Source organism: Mangifera indica, chromosome 6 (genome assembly GCF_011075055.1).
Source record: "Mangifera indica cultivar Alphonso chromosome 6, CATAS_Mindica_2.1, whole genome shotgun sequence".
Taxonomy (NCBI): Eukaryota; Viridiplantae; Streptophyta; class Magnoliopsida; order Sapindales; family Anacardiaceae; genus Mangifera; species Mangifera indica.
The window spans coordinates 10605409-10625808 of record NC_058142.1 but is presented as its reverse complement, the minus strand read 5'-3'; the positions used below and the strand labels follow the sequence as shown (position 1 = coordinate 10625808).

Below are 20400 nucleotides of genomic sequence, written 5' to 3'. Positions count from 1 at the left end.
GGCCAACCCTTTTATTTGTTAAAAGGGTGGGCACACACCCTTTTTATTTTTTCACTTTTGAGGGTTGGCGTCGCGTTAACACCAAGGGTTGGCAACCTGTTTTTACTTTTTTTTTTTGTTTTTCAGTTAAATGTTAATATTTTATTCTTTCCAATTAAATACTATTAAATAATCTTCTTCGATCGTCATTTCTTCTATGGTATAAAGTGGATATGGTTAAGTTTTGATGGGTTACTCTTTTTTATTATATTTTTACTTTGAAAAATTTTTAATTTGAAATCTATTTCCCTTTTCAGTTTTTTCTTTTGTTTTTTAAGCACTTATTCTATTTTTTGCAGTACAGTTTCAAAGAGAGAGGATCTCTCTGCATGATTCCTTTTATCATTTGAAAGATGAGGAAGAAGAGAGAAAAAGTTATAGAGAAAAAGAGAAAATCTCTGTATAAACAATTAAAGAGGGGTATTTTAGGAAAGTATATTACTGTTGTGGTATATTTGTTTAAGCTTTAAAATGAGCAGCATTTATGTATACACAGATTAAAATAAGGGTAAAAATTTCAATTTCCCTTTAAAATGCATGTTACATCCCAACATTCTAATCTTGATTGATTGCGGGCTAATATCATTCTTTTTTTTTGTTTTTAGTTTAGCTGCATATGTTTTGATATTTATACTTGGCTGCATGACTGAATCAGTTTATGTCTAATATTTCGGCTGAGTTGCCAAATTGAAAAATGTCTAAGCACATGGTAGGAAGTGGGGGTGGGTATTGACTTCTAAAGTAGTGGCAATGTCCACATCATTTGATAATTAACGTTCACCTATTATTTTATTCAAAACGCTGACATTAACGGTGATGGTTGGCATTTCAATATTAAACCTTTGTATCTCCCAACCTCCCTCAACTCTCTCCATGAAGTCAAGAGTGCCATTTACTACTGAACAAACTTCCTACTAAAGGGAAAAAGATAGCTTTCATCTTCATTTTTTTACAATATTCATCTCTGTGGTTTTCCTCATGCCGGCATGGCAACAAATGTACTTACTCTGTTTTTCGTCACTTTCGTCCTTAACATTTCACTTTTTTTTTCTTTTTTCATTTCTTCTCTGATTGATGTTAAGTAATTACTTCTCTTGGGTTTAGTACTCCGTATTCTCTTGTCTTGTCTTTAGTCTTTTGTTTTCCAGTGGTCGGAGGCTTCTTTCTTCTTTTGTTGTTTTGACAATATAAAATGAAATATGCTTTGTCTGTGAGTTACAGAATGGCACGTTTATGATTCTTGTTTCTTGCTTTTAGGAACACTTGTTGGTTTCCAAAGTGAGGATGCGCTCTTCAAAAGCTTGGACTTATGTTGCTGTTTTGCTCTTATGCTTATCTTGGTCTTCACTTCTTCTTGGAGCTGATGATCGCATATCTGACCCCGCCGAAGGTAATTTTATTGCCTTTCAATAAGTTTCTCAACCAGCTTTGCACTTTTTAGTTAGAGCTCTAATGATGTCTTTTGATTGGTCTTTAACTGGTTATGTGGAAAGTTGGAATTAATTTGTTAGAGAATTTAGTGCCTCTTTGTTATAGATTTTAGTGTTAAATAACGGTGGCTCATATTTGAAAATATGTCAATTTAAAGTTCTAGAATAGATAATACAGGCGTTCCATTTGAGATGAACAAGCATTCCAGATGACGAAAAATCAAAACAAAGTCGTTCCAAGCATGGATAGACTATTCCAGCGTATAGTGCAGAATGATTGTTCCAAAATTTTTTCTGTTGCTAGTTCCAAAACCATTCAAATTATTCCAAGGAGGAACACAATCCTTCTGGAAAGCTTGGAAGGGTGTTCCATCTTTTGGAATGCTCGTTCTGTTAGGCAAGAGTGAAGAGTGTTAGTTACGATAAAACTGTATTTTCAATTCCCTATATAAACAGTTTATATTTTTCCTTCAAAGATTTGTAAAAGAATGGTGGCTCTGTGTACGTAGACACATTGTCGAACCATATAAATTCTATATCTTTGAGTGATTGATTGATTGATCTTTTCTTATAGGTTTCTCTTAATTGCAATGTCATTCAATTAATAGTCTCTTTAAGGGCAGAAAATTCACAATAGTTGGTATCAAAGCTAGGTAAAGTAGATTAAGTGCAGATGCGAAGTTTGACAAGTTCGATAGTTAGGGAAATGTCATTTTATGGTAGTTGGGGGTTTTAGACGTGTTAATACAAAATAAGGTGCATAAGGTGTTAAGAGGAACAAAGCTAGCCAATATGGATGAGAAAGAATGGTAAGAAATGGAAGTTATCACCTTCAGTACTATCTGGATGTATTTGACAGATTAAGTAAATATATAATGTGGTCAATGAGAAGACATCATAGGGTTTATGGTTAAAATTAGGGAATTTTTTCATGTCAAAAAATGTTACCAATAAATTATTCATGAAGTGAGATACATTCCAATTTAAAATGGAAGAAGGTGAAGACCTAGAAAGCACATAACTCAATTTAGTGATCTATTGTGTGTGGATATAAAATTGGAGGACAAAGACAAGGCCATCATGCTTATTTGTTCTTTTCTATCGTTGTTTAGTTATCCAACTACCATATTGATGTTTAGGAAGGAAAAACTAGACTATGAAGAAGTTGTTTTAGCTTTGAGATACCACTTGACAATGCAAAAGTTAGAGACAAGGAACTCTCAAAGGCAGTTAGAGAAGACATTGCATAGGTTTGAGCAACTTTAGGTTATGGGATTCTAAAGGTGTTAATAGGGGTCATGATAGTGATTAAAGGGAAGCGAATTGATATCAATTTGTAGAAACTATTAGGTAGCATAGTTATAGGTAGTGCATTTGCATACTCTTGTTATAAAACCTAGTCATGATACCACCTGATTATGACATATGTGTCTAGGACATATCACTAAGCATGGTTTGTATAAACTTCATAAAGGAAGCTATTAGAAGGGATTAAGTAGTGTCAATCATGTTTATGTGAATTTTGTGCTTACATGAAATAGAATAAGGTTTTATTCAAAGTTTTCTTACATAGGAACAAAAGGTGAAGTTAGGTATTTTGTTACGTTTGTTGATGACTTCTCAAGGAAGGTGTAGGTATACTTTATGACAGAAAAATTAGAGGTGTCCTCTATGTTCAATAAATTGAAAGCCAAGGTTGAGAAACAAGCAGGTAAAAGTGTCAAATGTCTTAGGTTTGACGACAAAATGGGGTGGTAGAAAGGATAATTAAGACCTTGTCAGAGAGAGCACGAACTATAAGGTTACATGAACATTTTTTGGATAGAAGTGGTCAATACAACGTGTTTTATTTTTAAAATGTCACCTTTAAAGAAATTGGAAGAAAAATCCGCATAGAAAGTTTGGATAGGAAAAGAAATAAATTGTTTTGTACTTTGTGTATTTGGTTGTCCAACTTAAGCACACATTTCTAGTGATAAAAAATCTAAATTGGATTCTAAGTCTATGAATGCACTTTCTTAAGGCATGGTAATGGAATAAAAGGATATAGACTATGGGATCATAGGCACAAAAGGTAATAGTTAGTAAAGACATAGTCTTCGATGATCAAGCTATATTGAATGGTTAGAGGACAATGCAAGTGGATAAATCTAATTCAAGTTCCAAAACAAAAGTGGAAGTTGATCTTAGTAGTCCTTCAAAATCAATTCAATCAACAATAGAATCAAATGACAGTAGTGTTGATTTAGACATGCCAAAGTAGTAGCAACGTTAGCAAGAATGCAACATTGTCATAGATAGACACAGGTACACATTACCAACCATGTAGCCTTTTGATGATGAATATGCTTTTTTGTTTTACTAATTAGTAGTAGAGAACCATTTTCTTTTTAAAAAGCTATTTCCACTTCAAAAAAAAAAAAAAAAAGTGGATGTATGCTATCATTGAAGAGTTGGAGTCTCTACACAAAAATTAAAATTAGGAGTTGGTCAAACTTCCAAGAAAACAAAAACCAATTGGATGCAAAATGCGTCTTTAGAAAGAAAGAGGAAACACAAAAAAAAAAAAAAAGTCACAAGTTTAAAGCACGATTAGTTGTTAAAGGGTTCTCATAGAAGAAAAAGACTGATTATAATAAAGTTTTGTCTCTTATGGTAAGACATGCAACAATTAGAGTTTTATTAACATTGACAACTTAGTTAGACATGGAGTCGGAGTAGTTGGATGTTAAAATTGCATTTCTGCATGGTAAGTTGAAGTAGGAGATTTACATGAAACAATATGAGGGATTTAAGAGTCTGGTAAAGTGTTGCAGGCCTAGTTTCTTCCTCTCTAACAATATCAGTTCTTCTCTATATTGTCATCAATCCAACTTGTAATATCTTTTTCTCAACCACAACCAGCAAATGATATTACGATAATAATTAGTTTCCACAATACTCCACAGTACAAATACACAGATTAACAAGTGAACTCAACAACATTCACCAATCAAGTTTCAACTACAATATCCAGTTAAGTTTTCCATTACAATGGAACAATAAAAATCAACAAAAAGTTTGGTTGCTCAAGATGTTGAAAATCTCTCGAAAATTCCTAGCTTTTGAGAGACTACGTGCTTTCCTTAACTTAGTCAAAGTTGCCCAACATTTTTCAAAAAGATATCCTCCCCTTTACTGGGGACTTTTTTATTTACTGTTGCATGGTCCGCATTCCACCCCTTTTCATCACCTTCCCATATGGCCTCTGATTGTGCTTCAATAACAATTTTTCCATGTTACTACATAGCTTTATTCTCTAGTTTGAGCATTATCTTTAGTCTTTTACACCCATGACCCTACTAGAAAAAATGTCTAGTTTACAAGATAAGGATGTCTCTTTGCACTTTGAAGTAGTCTCCTAGGGAATGGTATAACAGGTATGATTCTTACATGTTGAGTATTGGCTTTATTAGATATGAGTATGATTATTGTCTATACTTTATAGTTCAGGATGATGGTTCTTATATTTACTTGTTGATATATGTTGATATGTTGATTGTTGTGAGAGATACGAATAATGTGCGCTATCTTAAATTTTTTGTTAAGTAAAAAATTTGACATGAAAGATTTAAAAGTTGTTAGAAAATTTCTAGGTATGAAAATTAACAGGGATAGAAAGTTTACAAAAACCATGACTCTCACAAGACAACTAAGTTGAAAAGGTTTTGGAGAGATTTGATATGGACGAAGCTAAGTGTTAGGGTTTATGTTTATGTGAAGAAAAGAAGAAACATAAGTGGCAAGGCTGGGAGGATAACAAGTTGCAGTCAACCAACAAGTTAACTTGTAAAAAAACATACTTAACCTGCAGGGGAATATGTAGCGCAGCTTAAGCCTCCAGATCAGGATACGCAATTAGAATGTGGGATCACCAAGATATCCCAAGATTAGGTAGCAATGCTGGATAGGGAATGCAATAGAAATTGAGAGATAAAAAGAGACCTTGAGTGGAAGAGGAAGGTAGGCAAAAACATTGTAGAATGTGGAGGAGGGAAAGAGTTAGTCTCTCTAGAGCTAAGAGTTACTCTTAGGTGGTTTTTTGGATTTTGGTTTTGTTGCTCTATAATTCTGTTGAATTAGGGAGCTGAGATTTATTGTAAACAGAGGTGTAAAATCTCTTTGTTTCATTTTAGTAAAATCCTCAATACATGGTGTTTACATTACATTGATTTTCTATGCTGCAACATTTACAAACAATATCATTAGTTCATTTACAACTCTAGCAAAAATTACATTACAAACAACTATTTTCCACACCAGAATCTATAGTGCACTGTACGTCTGTGTGTGGAAGGCTTCCAACAGTAGTAGCTCTCACCGATATTGCTCCAGGTACTCATCAATTGGTATCAAAGCGTCGATTCTAAAGATAGAAAAAGTGGACATCGTAAAAAATAGTGGTTAATGGTGGATGGTTCGACAACTAACTTAGTGGGAAATTTGACAACTGATGGCGAACAGAACTTTCTTTGTTGTGAAGGCAAAGAGGACCGAAAACATGATTGTAGACGCAAATCATAAGCCATTCTTGCAGTATAAGAAGACGATATGGATGATGAAGGCGTCCGAATTGTATTTGATAGTGAAAAAAAGAGGAAAGAAGTTGGGATTGAAAATTTTGGTGAGAAAATAGTCGATTTGGGTGACTGGGAGAAGAAATCGGTAATATATAGTGAAAAAATGGATGATTCCAACAAGATCCAGTTGTCAGAGTTCACTCTATCACTTGGTTGCAGTATTCCTAAGATGAAAATGGCGAATTCTGGAGAAGGAGGCATCCATGAAGAAAGAAAAGGAGGAAGAAGGGTTTATAACTCTACCTGACCTAATAACCTATCTACCCAGCCCAAACCCATCATTATTAAACCTAGCCCAATACCAAATCACACCCACACTAATTGATTCCAGCCCAAAACATATTTTATTCAACTTAAAATCAAGTCCAACTACTAGGCCTGATCCGAAACCAAATTGGGACAACCCAAGAGTCCACAACCTAAACCCATTACAATTAAAACCAAATCCATTACAACTCAATTCTCAAACACTCAATCTAACCCCAACTCAATTAAACCTATACATTATATATTCCAGCCCAAAAACCCTTACACCAATAAATTCAAACCACCATACTCAGTTAATCATACCTAATAAAAATCCAAGCCCAAGACCAGACTCGAAACCCAATTGTCCCACACCAAATATGAGCCTATTTTTACCCTAATCCAAACTCAGTTTTTTAACCTATTTAACCAAAACTAAAATTAACCCATTTGCACAATCCAACCACCCAATTACAAATAAAACTCTTGCCCAAACTCACTTATTCCTACCTAGCCCAATCCAAATCTCTCTTACCAAAAATACTTTTGTTAGAACTCCATGTTGGATGGCTCCTAAAATGATGCAACAATGGCATGGATATGACTTTAAAGCAAATATCTGGTCAATTGGAATAACCACTCTAGAATTTGCTAATGGCCATGCTCATTTTTCAAAGTATCCACCAATGAAAGTTTTGCAGATGACTTTACAAAATGTACCTCCAGGTCTTGATTATGAAAGAGATAAAAGGTTTTCAAAGTTTTTTAAAGAGTTGGTCATTGCTTGCTTGGTAAAGGATCCAAAGAAAGGCCCAACATCAGATAAGCTTTTGAAACACCATTTCCTTAAACACTCATGGTCGAACAATTATCTAGCTTGCACTATTCTCGATGATCTTGCTCCATTAGGTGAACGTTTTAGGATGCTAAAGGCAAGAGAAAGGAATGGAACTTTCACGGATGGGTCACATGTACCACAAAAAAATTCCAAGGATGTACCTCAATTTGGTGAGAACAATGGGAGCCAACTAGATGCAAATGGAAGTGGCACAATAAATTCTAGTATTGGGCCCCACCCAAATTCAAATTTAGACAATGGTTCTTCTTTTGCTTCATCTAGCAATACATCCACTCAAACTGATCATGTGTTTGGCATACCAACTGCTCCATCATCAATTGTTGAAGCACAAGTTTTTGAGTCAATGGATAAAAGCTATCTTGTTGCTCATCAAACTGATCAGAACTTGTCACAAGTTTCTTCCCAATTTTGTGATGTCTTGAGACTAGAGAGCATTGAACAAAACAGTTCCAAGGTGCAACATATGTGAATTTAACTGATAATGGACTATAGGAGAAAGTTGTAATAACAGAAGAGCAAAGTTCTGCAACAAGTGTATCTTCACCTAATAATACAATTAGTTCGATCAATCCTGGTGAAACCATAATCATGAATGACAGTGGTGCAACTATGCCTAAAGCATTGGTCTCAAATGCACATACGAATACATTAACGACAAGAAAAACTTCAGACTTTAGTCTCCTTGATGAAAGATCTTTATAGGCATGCATAGTCTACACAATTCTAGTTGGTGGTAAAATTCGAATCAATTCAATGCTACCAGATAGGCTTGGCAAAATGCTTGCACCTTTACACTGACATGATTATAAGATATAATACCGAGAACTTGATGATTTTGTGGTCAACCACCTAAAGTTATTTGTCACTGAGGGTGATTATATTCAACTCAAAGAAGGGCACAAGAAATGATAATAGTTACAACTTTTGTGAAAGTTGCAATAGCAACTGCAACATCTTTTCCTTACTCTTCATTTTTGCCCTCTATGGATGTTACCCCATGGCACGACCAAAAAAGTTTATTGATTCTAACTCAATTATTCATAATCAACATCTAAATAGTGTTGATTTTTGTATGGTTAGAGGTCTCTCAAACATAAAGTTTTTAACCAAATCTAAGGACCCATTGGAATTTAATGAAATGGATTTTGAGAGGTCAAGTGTGATAAGTAATCAAAACAAGGGCTCAACTCCAGGAAGGTCTAATATCAGGTGGCAACCGACAAGGCAAGGCAACCGGTGCCTTCACCTTGAGGACAAGGTGTCTTTCCATGGGAGGGGTAATGTTAGGGTTTATGTTTATGTGAAGAAAAGAAGAAACACAAGTGGCAAGGCTGGGAGGATAACAAGTTGTAGTCAACCAGCAAGTCAACTTGTAGAAAAACATACTTAACCTACAAGGGAACATGCAGCGCAGCTTAAGCCTCCAGATTAGGATACGTAATTAGAATGTGGGACCAGCAAGATATCCCAAGATTAGGTGGCAATGCTGGATAAGGAATGCAATGGAAAGGGAGAGATAAAAAGAGACCTTGAGTGGAAGAGGAGGGCAGGGAAAAACATTGTAGAATGTGGAAGAGGAAGAGAGTTAGTCTCTCTAGAGCTAAGAGTTGCTCTTAGGTGGTTTTCTGGAATTTGGTTTTGTTGCTCTGTAATTCTGTTGAATTAGGGAGTTGAGATTTACTGTAAACAGAGGTGTAAAATCTCTTTGTTTCATTTCAGTAAAATCTTCAATACATGGTGTTTACATTACATTGATTTTCTATGTTACAACATTTACAAACAACATCATCAGTTCATTTACAACTCTAGCAAAAATTACATTACAAACAACTATTTTCCACACCAGAATCTACAATGCACTGTACATCTGTGTGTGGAAGGCTTCCAACAATAGTAGCTCTCACCGATATTGCTCCAGGTACTCATCAGTAAGCCAATCAATACTTCACTGGCAAATCATTTTAAGTTGTCTAGTTATCAAGGTCCAAAAACCAATAAGGAGGTCCATTTTATGTCAAAGATTCCTTATGCTAATGTAGTTTGGTGTTTAATGCATGCGATGGTTTGCACTAGACCAAGTTTAACACATGCAGTTAGTGTGATTAGTAGGCTTATGGCTAATGCAGGCAAGTAACATTGGGAGGCAGTCAAATGGGTTTCAGATATTCAGAAGGTGTCAACAGATTCTGAAATTTGCTTTGACACCGTTAACGGTTTAGTTTCTATTATGGGTTATATTGATTTAGATTATGCTTTGATACACTTAACAGATTATGACATCATATAGTGTTGAATTATGTCCTAGAAGTTTTTCGTTGCCATTTCCGGAAGCATTCAGGTCATTCCATGGAAAACGCGGTTGTTCCAAGTATGACGATGCATGGAAAACAGAATTAAAGGAGAATCCTAGTATGACACTATGTGAGAAATGGAACTGAAAAGCTTGGAATGGGTGCTCCATCACTCCAAATACCCTTTCTATCAGGCGGACGGAAGAGTTTTAGTGTGGGGAAAATTGTATTTTAGGTTTCCCATACAAAAGAAACCTTAGGTTCTATATTTAGCCTAGGTAACTTAGTTTAGACATTTTCTTCAAAGATTAATGAGAGAACGGTGGCTCTGTGGACATTGGCAAATCAACCGAACCATGCAAATTTTGTCTTTCCTTGGGTGATTGATTGATCAGTCTTTTGTCATAGTTTCTCTTAATTTCAATGCCATTCAATTCAAAGTCTCTTTGAGGGCAGAAAATTCATAATATTTAAATACAATTTGAAGTTTCAGAAACAAGTTTACAAGAAATTTAATGGGCTTAAATGTTTTGAAATGTTTTAGAAAACAGTTTTTGGATACCATACTAAAATCTTGGATAAATTCTGAAATCAAAGAAAAGTTTGTTTTTTGTTAGTTTTCAATTTGACTTATTTCATTTTATTGGGTACCGGTGGTAGTAATTTTAGTTTAGTGAATATGATGGACATTGAGATACAAGTGACTTAGAGACAAAATAGCTAGTGAAATTCATAATATATTTGTTTTCTTGGTTGATATCAATTTGTAGTGACGGCTTTGCGGGCCATCAAGGAAAGCTTAATTGATGTTAATAATAATTTGAGTAATTGGAATAGAGGTGACCCTTGTACATCAAACTGGACGGGCGTTTTGTGCTACAATCAAACATTGGATGATGGCTATCTGCATGTTAGAGAACTGTATGGTTTCTTATATCCTTTCTCAATTTTAATTTCTTAATCTAGTGATTTGATTCTGATACTGAATTTTGTGCAATAAATCTTAATAAATGCACAAAATTCATTGTGAAAATCAGCAATATTGTCTTTATATTTGTGAGATAATGTAAATTTTCTATTTGTATTAATAGGTTAAGTAAATTTGATTACTGTGGTTTGTAATTGGTTTTTCCATTTTTGCTGCTGTTGTGTTTTTAGGCAGCTACTGAATATGAATCTATCAGGAACTTTATCGTCAGAGCTCGGCCGCTTATCTTATATGAAAATATTGTAAGACACAATGCATTTTACATGCAAAAGAAAATCTCTATATAACATATTTTGAGTAATACTATGCGTACTTATTTTGAGTATATAAATAAGGATATATTTATAGGTGTCATCATGTGATTAATTGTTAGTTTATCCTTAATTCAAAATCATTCAATCACAAGATAACGCACATAAGTGTGCATCTATTTGTGTATTCAAAGTGGATACGCAAATTTTTATTGTATATTTTTTAAAATTTTTACTTGCTTTAATATTTTGGAAGATTTGTTAATTTCCACCTACTGACAGGATGTTATTTACTTCAACTACTGATATAATTCCTTCTATTTGTGTTTTTTGAAGGGATTTTATGTGGAATAACATAACCGGCAGTATACCAATGGAGATAGGAAATATCACAACTTTGGAACTATTGTAAGTCAATGCATTAGTGTTCTATTCTGGCCAGCCTTGGTCTGTTTGTTTGTTGTGCATTTCCTGAGACCAGTAAGAAATGTACATATTCCTGTTTACATGAGTTCAATTTTGTAGTGGTTTTTGATGAGCATGTTGGCACTGATTTTTCTAATATCTGGATTAATTTTATGTACATTTTGATTATTTTGATGTAGCAGTTTCAGGCGCCTTATCTTCCTGACTTCTTAATTATGTGATATTCTTGTATCCAGGCTCCTCAATGGAAATCAGTTAACAGGTTCCTTGCCTGATGAGCTTGGTTATCTTCCCAACTTGGACAGAATACAAATTGACCAGAACCAAATATCAGGACCATTACCTAAGTCATTTGCGAACTTGAACAAAACGAAGCATTTGTGAGGGTGCTTCTGTTGCTATTTAGCTTAAAACAAGTGTTAGTTTCTTTTACATTGTTCTTGTATGTGTCTTTAGTTTCTCATTCCTTTTTCTTATTCATGACAGTCACATGAACAACAATTCAATTAGTGGCCAAATCCCACCTGAACTGGCCAGATTACCAAGTCTTGTTCACTTGTAAGTTTTATGTTACTCTCTGGAACTTTTATGTGATTTAATTGTACTGTGAATGAGATTTTCAACAATCTTCAATTTTTTTTTGTGGTAGTTTTTCAATTTCATTGTGGTGTTATGTCCACTTTTGGTTAACAAAGTGAATTGCTGCAGCCTTCTTGATAATAACAATTTATCAGGGTACCTTCCACCAGAGTTATCTCAAATGCCAAGTTTACTGATCTTGTAAGTTTTTGAGTTCCCTGGAGAAACCATTATTTTTTAAGTTTTCAAAAATAAAATTTATCTTTTTTTCTTTTCTTCAAGTTCTTGGATTGGTTGTCGGTTTCTTCCTTTTTCTTCTCAAATTAATTTTAATTAAAATTTTTATTTATAGATTTTCACATTTATTGCAGTAGGGCATTTAACCTGTGCTGTTTCTGTTAGAAAAATATAAGCTAGATTACAGTAACATATGAATTCTTGAGCATAAATATGCCAGACTTTCCTGTGCTAGAAATATTATAATATTTTAATTATGCCATTACTCCAATCACAATCTCAATTCTAGCTGAAAATAGAGTCCCACCCGCAGAGTAGACAAATTACATTATGTGGAAGCCCTACCAACTGGTAGGACCGTAGGAGGGATTGAGGGATCCTTAAACCTTCAGATATTTTCAGATCATAACTGATCCTTCCAGGCAGCATGCAAGAAGCTAGAAAGAGTAATATCTGAAATTTTACAATTCAACCTGGGCCATTTCTCTGGTAATAAAGGAATCAGACATGTAACAACAAGAGATGCTGACATTTGCTACAAAACTATGGCAATTATAAAAGTGTACTTCTGATTTTGTTATTAGACAGAAAAGAAGAAACAAAGTACTTTAGTCTAGTTAGGAGATAACCGATATATAGTAATAAGTAGGTGTCATCATGAAGTGTGCATCCCAATTTTTTACGGTTGTCATCATTTTTTGTTTATACATTGTTTTCTTTTCAACGTTTAAACTGGATGTTCTCTTGGTTTTAATAGTATTCTATCTTAAACATGAGGCAATCTTTTGTTGTGTTATTTAACAATTCTATATTTTCCCCCCATTGCAGACAACTTGATAACAACAATTTTGAAGGGACTACTATTCCAACTTCCTACAGCAAGATGTCTAAACTGTTGAAACTGTAAATGCTAATTTCTTTCCCTTCAATCATAGTAGGTTTAAACATGACAATGTCTCCATTTTATTATTTAATATCTAATGTCAGATACTAAGTCTGTTGATCCAAACATAATAGAAGTACTGTATTGTACTGAAGGTTTGTAACATAAATCCTGCTAGTACCTCTTTAAAGATAATTCACTATAGTTGGCTTTGGTCCATAAGTTATCTAATTTCTCAAATTGCAGTAAACAATCTACTATCCTGATCATAGCTAAAATTTTCCAGCTACCTTTCCTAGACCTTTAGGATACCGGACACTTTATACTATTTCAGGGTCACAATAAAGAAGCATGCATTTTATCATATTACTAAAATTTTTTTTCAAAACTTTTCTTGATTGGTTTTTATCAGGAGTCTTAGAAATTGCAGCTTGCAAGGGCCAGTTCCTGATCTGAGCACAATACCATACCTTGGTTATATGTGAGTTTTTTCCTAAGTACTTCATGGTGAAGGATGGAAATTAGAAATATGCAATTAAGTTGCTTATATGTGTTTGTTCTTATATTTCATGGTCACTTAATGTCAGCGACTTAAGTTCAAACCAGCTAAATGGATCTATACCTGGAAATAAGCTTTCCTCGAATATCACAACTATGTAAGAATCTCCACCTTGCAAATTGTATGCAATCTATATGTTTCTCAGCCCCAAAACTTTTAACTCTCTTAAAGTTCTGGGAAACCCTTTAGATGACAATAATGTTGATATACTTAAATTTATCATCTCAACAATATGTGCAGCAATCTATCCAATAACAATCTTGTTGGACCTATTCCTTCCAACTTCTCAGGTCTCCCTCTTCTTCAGAATTTGTAAGCATTCTTCAACTCGCTGTTTCCTTCTTTTTCATCCACTTGTGTAGTTAGTGAAATAATATTTTGGATAATGTTAGGATAAGCCCATATTATGTTTCCTATTCTGATGTCATCCTAAATATTGAATTACTTGACATGTTATAAAAGGATCTAAATAAACTGAACTGCAACAGAATTAAGTTTTATTGATGATTATTGCTCATGGCAGGTTGATAGCAAATAATTCATTGAATGGCTCCGTCCCATCGATGCTTTGGCAGAACAGGACTTTAAATGCAACAGAGAGACTTATCTTGTAAGACCCGAATTATACTATCTAGAATCTTGCATTTGTTCTTCTTAAAAATCAATTTCTATGAGCTGAAAGGAGTAGCTACTATCTGCATAGAATTCAATTTTTACTTACATTTTCAATTTAATTTGCTAGATTGTGTTATGCATCTCTTTGGTATTGCAGTGACTTTGAAAACAATCAGCTTCAAAATATTTCAGACACTTCTGCCCTCCCTCAGAATGTCTCTGTCTGGTTAGCCTTTCCCTTTGCTTCCTATCTATTTCTGAATGAATGCAGTGTTGATCTCCATGACATGTATACATGTGACTGTTGTATAAAGATGATCGTGACTAATAGCAACATCATTCTTTTATTGTGAGAAAGATGATGATAATAAATGAGAAACTCATTGTTAGGCATCTTGAAACTCTGATAGACAATTGCTTTTACAATTTACAGGCTTAAAGGAAACCCTTTATGTTCAAACACCAATCTAGTCCGGTTTTGTGGATCTCAAAGCGAAACTGAGAGTGATCAGATATCAAACTCCACTCTTGACTGTCCCCCTCAATCATGTCCAGCCCCTTATGAATATTCACGGATGTCTCCTGTTCGTTGTTTTTGTGCTGCCCCTCTGCTTGTTGGATACCGGCTAAAAAGTCCTGGAATTTCATATTTTCTACCATATAAGAAAAACTTTGAGGAGTACCTGTCTTCTGGTCTCAATTTGCATCTTTATCAGCTGGACCTTGATTATTTTGAATGGCAAAAAGGACCTCGATTGAAAATGCACTTCAGGTTTTATCCTATATATGGGGCTAATACCTCTCATACCAATGTCTTTAATGCTAGTGAGGTTCGACGGATCAAAGGCATGTTCACAGGATGGAACATTCCTGATAGTGATGTATTTGGCCCTTATGAACTTCTAAACTTCGACCTGTTGGGTCCTTATAGCGATGGTTTGTCTCTAAAACTTTACCTGCTACTTGTGTACTTTACTAAATCATGATCCGTTGCATATTTATGGACACACTTGAATTTCCAAGCTGGAACAGAATTTGTTTTGGTTTATTTTAGTTTTCGCAATCTTTCAAGTTTTTCTTCTAGCTTCCATCCATTTTAACTTTCGTTACTCCATCATTTGATGTTTCACAATGCTGGACAATTTGGCTTTAAGGCTCTGTAACTATTAGGAAACTGAAAATTGACCTAACGATTTTGCTTCAGTTTTTGGCTGTTAGTGTTTCTCTGGAAAACCCTTTCTACCCATGTTGCAAGAAAACAGAGATTAGAGTGCATCGTCAATGCTGAGTGCATTATGTAAAATATTGAATAAAATGAGTTCATTTCTGTGCTTGTCTGTGCCTTTACTGTGGCAATACTGTGTCAGTACTATTGTATTTGTATGTACAATAGCACATAATGGGGCACAACATGTAATAATGATTGTTATGCATAGGTCTAGATGTTTTTGGTTTACCAAGACCATGTTGGTAGCTATTTTATTAAAAAATTCTGATTTATATCTGTGCTATTGATCAGGCTTACCTATGCATAGATTAACAGAGGAGCAGGCATGTCGCCTTTTCCCATTTATCTGCATAGGTTATGAATATTGTTTCATGACTAAGATTGGAATTTGATGGAATTGCACTGACAGTTTTTCCTACCACTACCACATCTGGCATAAGCAAGGGGGCGCTGGCTGGCATAATCCTGGGGGCTATTGCTGGCACTGTTGCATTGTCTGCGATTATTTCACTTATTATTGTCAGGGTGCATTTGAAGAATTACCGTGAACGTTCGAAAAAAGGCCATCGTGAGTATCTCATATGGTTCAATATAGTTTCTATAAAACAGATGCATGATGATTTTCCAGTAGCTTTGATCGACCCTCCCAGTGTTACTTGTCAAAGCAAAATCTAAAGTCACTTTGTTTATCAAATTTTTATTTTAATTATATTTCTCTCTCTAAATGTCTTTTCTCTGGAATACACTGACGGTTTCCTACCAGATTATGTGATAAAAAAATTCAAAATTAGATTTGGTTTAACTTTTGTTTAAACTTCTATCATGTATTTACTCTTGATTAATGGTCTCTTAGAATATCATTTGGGAACTTGGAAATCTGAAATCAAAGATGGATCCATATATAAGATATATAAATCTTGAAGCATGAAATCTGCTTGTCTACTGTTATAATTCTGGTTCTGGTCCTTTCTGTACCTACAGCATCTAAGAGCAGCATCAAAATTAATGGAGTGAGAAGTTTCACTTATGAAGAAATGACCTTGGCGACTCAGAATTTTAACACCTCCACAGAAATTGGCCAAGGGGGGTACGGTAGGGTTTATAAAGGCATTCTGGCCGATGGCACAGTTGTTGCCATAAAACGTGCACAAGAGGGATCATTGCAGGGTGAGAAGGAGTTCTTAACAGAAATATCTTTTTTGTCAAGATTACATCACCGAAATCTTGTATCTTTGGTTGGATATTGTGATGAAGAAGGTGAACAGGTAGATCCTCTCATCATTTTTATTATAATTTTTATTTTGTTTGAGTTTTCTACCAAGTTCATTTATCCTATCTGCAACCACAACAAATAATGCGCTAAACAGATCAATGTAGGAAACAATTAAAATCAACTTAAGAGTTTGATGTGGCTGAAACAAAATTATTCATGAAGCTTTCAGAGCAAATTTAAAAGATCTAAATCACATAATAATCACTTTCACTGATGGAGTATTTAAGAAAATTAAATTCCATTTCTAAAGAATATATTCTATAAGTTCTACACTTTTATTGTGAACTTGGTGATGACTGTGATGCCCATTCCTTCTTTATTGGAAGTCATATTTCCTGGAAATTACTTGGCATGATGTTTCAAGATTGGTTCTTCTTTTCACTCTTTATTGCCGTACTTGTTTTGAAAATTATTATGTTGGAAGAACTTGGCAATTTTTTGTTTTGCGTAAACAGATGTTGGTGTATGAGTTTATGTCAAATGGCACTCTGAGAGATCAACTTTCAGGTACATTTTATTTGCTGATGCCATGTACTGATGCTAGTTAATATTATCCTGAAAATCTGTAACATATTTTTCTTCTCAAATATCTTTTTCTTGGGAGCAGAATGAGGCACACAGAAGCCTGTTTTTTCGACATTTCGTGCTGTATATTGTGGGTTCTAATTATGTTTGATGCACATGGTTGACAGCTAAAGCAAAAGAACCACTGAATTTTGCATCGAGATTGTCAATTGCCCTGGGTTCATCCAGGGGCATCCTCTACCTACATACAGAAGCTGATCCTCCAGTATTCCACAGAGATATTAAAGCGAGCAACATACTATTGGACCATAAGTTCACCGCCAAGGTTGCTGATTTTGGACTTTCACGACTTGCTCCAGTTCCAGATCTTGAAGGGATTGTGCCAGCTCATGTATCCACAGTTGTAAAGGGGACTCCAGTAAGACCTACTATTACTAGTCTTGAATTTTCTTCAACTTTGGTTTAATGAGGAATAGCAATTTGATTTGGCATTATTAACACTAGGACACAATGATGAAGTATCATAGCTTTGCTTATGTTTTTACATATCAATGTTTGGAAATTATGTCACAAACACATGATAAACTTTCAGAAATTAAAATGTGATAAATATTTTTTTCCCAGATCTCAGTCAAAATTCTTTGGCGACTAAATGCTGTTCTAGCTGTTAAAAAGTGCAGCAATAGACTTTTTCCCATGCAAGAGATTTGATGGTAGACAGTTCTTGTATGTTTTTAGTCATCAGATACACATAATTTTTAGTTACAGCAGTATACAGATTCAGTAGTAAGCAATAAGATGACGAAGAATTAAAATGGATGGCAGATATCTTGAAGTAGATTGAAAAAAAACTGAAAGCATATGTTATGAATCAAATGAGTCTTGTAAGAAGTTAATAAGTTTTTAATGGAATTTGCTTTGCCATCACAAACCGTGGTTTTAATGCTTATCCACTCTTTACAGGGTTATCTTGATCCAGAATACTTCTTAACTCATAAGTTGACAGACAAGAGTGATGTTTATAGCCTCGGTGTGGTATTCCTTGAACTCTTGACTGGGATGCTGCCAATCTCTCATGGCAAAAACATTGTCCGAGAGGTATAAATTTACCGCACAATTTTGGTTGAAGTTTAATTTGTAATGTAATACACTCTAGTTGAATCCTTATCAATTTCCTTAAATGCATCTAGTCATTGTTGCATCTACATTTTAAATGAAGCTGGCAAATCATCCCTTGTCCATGATATAATAGCAACTTCCCAGCGGTTTTCTTAGAACAAACGGAATTTATCTTATGCGGATTGCATTGTGTTTTTCATCAAAACCAGGTTAATATATCGTATCAATCTGGAATGATCTTCTCAGTCATTGATGGAAGAATGGGTTCTTATCCTTCTGACTGTATCGACAAGTTCCTGACTTTAGCCCTCAAATGTTGCCAAGATGAGACAGACGCAAGGCCTTCGATGGCAGAGGTGGTGAGAGAACTAGAAAATATATGGCTTATGATGCCAGCGTCAGATACCAAAATACCAGAATGGAGAGGTAGTGAACAAAAAGAAGAAGAAACTCCTCCATCCTCATCTTCGATGGTGAAGCAGCTGCATCCGAATCCATTTGAATCATCAGATGTGTCTGGTAGCAACCTTGTTAGTGGAGTCATCCCTACCATCACACCAAGATGAAAATGCAGACTGAAAAATACTGGTTGGTTACACTTGATTTTATGGACACTTTGATCATAGAAAGTTTATATATTTGCACTTATTTCTAGTTTGTTTTGATTTCTGATTTTTTTTATAGCTTTTTTTCTTTGGTAAAAATAGGTAAAGTGGGTAGGGGCATCATAATGTTTTGTAATAGCAGATCAATTTTGAATCTATGTTTTGGGTAAAATGGAACATTATGCCATTAATCAGGTTCTAAAAAAGTTTGCACTTAGAAGGGAAATTGGAATTAATTTCTGTTTGGTTGGGCTTATGAAGAGCTTATTAAAGACCACAAGTAATTTTGAAAATTTTTAAATTGTGTGGTTGCATTTTAGGAGTACTTATAAAATTTGAGCATTTCTCATAAATTCTTTTTGAGTATATTTGAGGGGTTTTGTCATCGATACAAACATCAAAAGCAGTGGAAATAACATATAAATTTTCAATTTTCTCAACACAAATCCTAGGATCATAGGGTACATTATATATACAAGTATGTTAAACCTAGAGTTGGAAGGCTTCATCTTACAAAATTCTGTCTCAAATCATTTCAGGCATTTTCACAACTTTTTACAATATAGTAAGATCTTTAATAATTCATATAAAAACCAATTACAAATACAAAACGTTGTCAAGGTTATTGATGAATTCAAATAATTGCTAGATTGTTATGAATTGAATGAATTAGTGTATAGCTAAAGTTGAGAGAAAAAAATTCTCTAAAAACTAGGAAGGTTGGGATGACTTCACTATGAAAATTATGAAAAAGTTGTATTTATGAAAACCCCAACCACCCTAGGCTAACTTTGGATTATTTTTGCTTGACCCCTAAAACTTTAATTTTAGGGTGTGTACTAAATATCCTACCCGAAAGTCCTATTTTTCAGAGGAAATGTGCTACTGAATATTAATCATGTACATTCTATAATCAAAAGATACATGCACAAAGTCTTAAAATATTGAATAACATAGAAAATCTTTATTAATGAATATGGATGATAATTCAACATGTATATCCCAAGCATCACGAACTCAATTTCCAAATAAAACAAAACCAAGGTGTGTATTAAATAAAGTCCATCTTAAAATTATAAATTATAATAATAGATTCTTAATGATTTCATCCATTGTTTATTGCTCCATCATTGATTAGTTGTCTCATTGTTATCACCTTCAAGTCTCTCATATGCAAAATCAGAAGAAAGAGGTGAGTGAAAACACTCAGTAAGTAGTAGTTATCTATCCTACAATCAATACATCAAATCTTTTCTTTTCCTTTCTATCTATTGCATGGCTTATCTTTATTCCAAATTTAAGGTTGATCGGATTTCCGTCAAAGGAGAAAACTTGTACCCATTCTAGTGATTAATCTTTAAGGCTCTTGTAATATCCTACCCCGAATATCCTATCATTTGAGATAAAGTGCTACTAAAATATATTATGCTTGAATGATGTTCTCAAACTAAATCAATAAATCCAATATCAAAATGCATTCATTTATACCATATATGAGTCTTTATTAATTAGAATAAAAACCAAATCATTGCAAGCATCATATAAAAATCTAAATCTCATTAATCAATGTATTAGAATAATAAATAGTCTCTAATAATCAAATCATAATAAGGCTATCTAACCCTTAT

At 34.2% G+C, this 20400-nt stretch overlaps 1 protein-coding gene across 4 annotated transcripts; it reads left to right on the top strand.

The window, feature by feature from the left end:
* The first annotated feature begins 880 nt into the window (after nt 1–880).
* LOC123218035 (probable LRR receptor-like serine/threonine-protein kinase At1g06840) lies at nt 881–18930 on the top strand. 4 transcript variants are annotated; one of them, XM_044639207.1, is made up of 21 exons: nt 881–1037; nt 1297–1429; nt 10255–10405; nt 10643–10714; nt 11060–11131; nt 11386–11529; nt 11636–11707; nt 11858–11929; nt 12794–12868; nt 13261–13329; nt 13436–13504; nt 13648–13719; nt 13931–14017; nt 14180–14248; nt 14456–14958; nt 15660–15818; nt 16232–16515; nt 16979–17030; nt 17216–17466; nt 18012–18146; nt 18377–18930. In XM_044639207.1, exons 1-21 carry the CDS (start codon nt 1026–1028, stop codon nt 18731–18733), a joined length of 2910 nt encoding a protein of 969 aa, XP_044495142.1. In that variant the 5' UTR covers nt 881–1025; the 3' UTR covers nt 18734–18930. The 4 variants fall into 4 exon arrangements, with proteins under 4 accessions (XP_044495142.1, XP_044495144.1, XP_044495143.1 ...); XM_044639208.1 differs by lacking the exon at nt 881–1037 and adding an exon at nt 1102–1120; XM_044639209.1 differs by lacking the exon at nt 10643–10714.
* Nucleotides 18931–20400: the final 1470 nt, after the last annotated feature.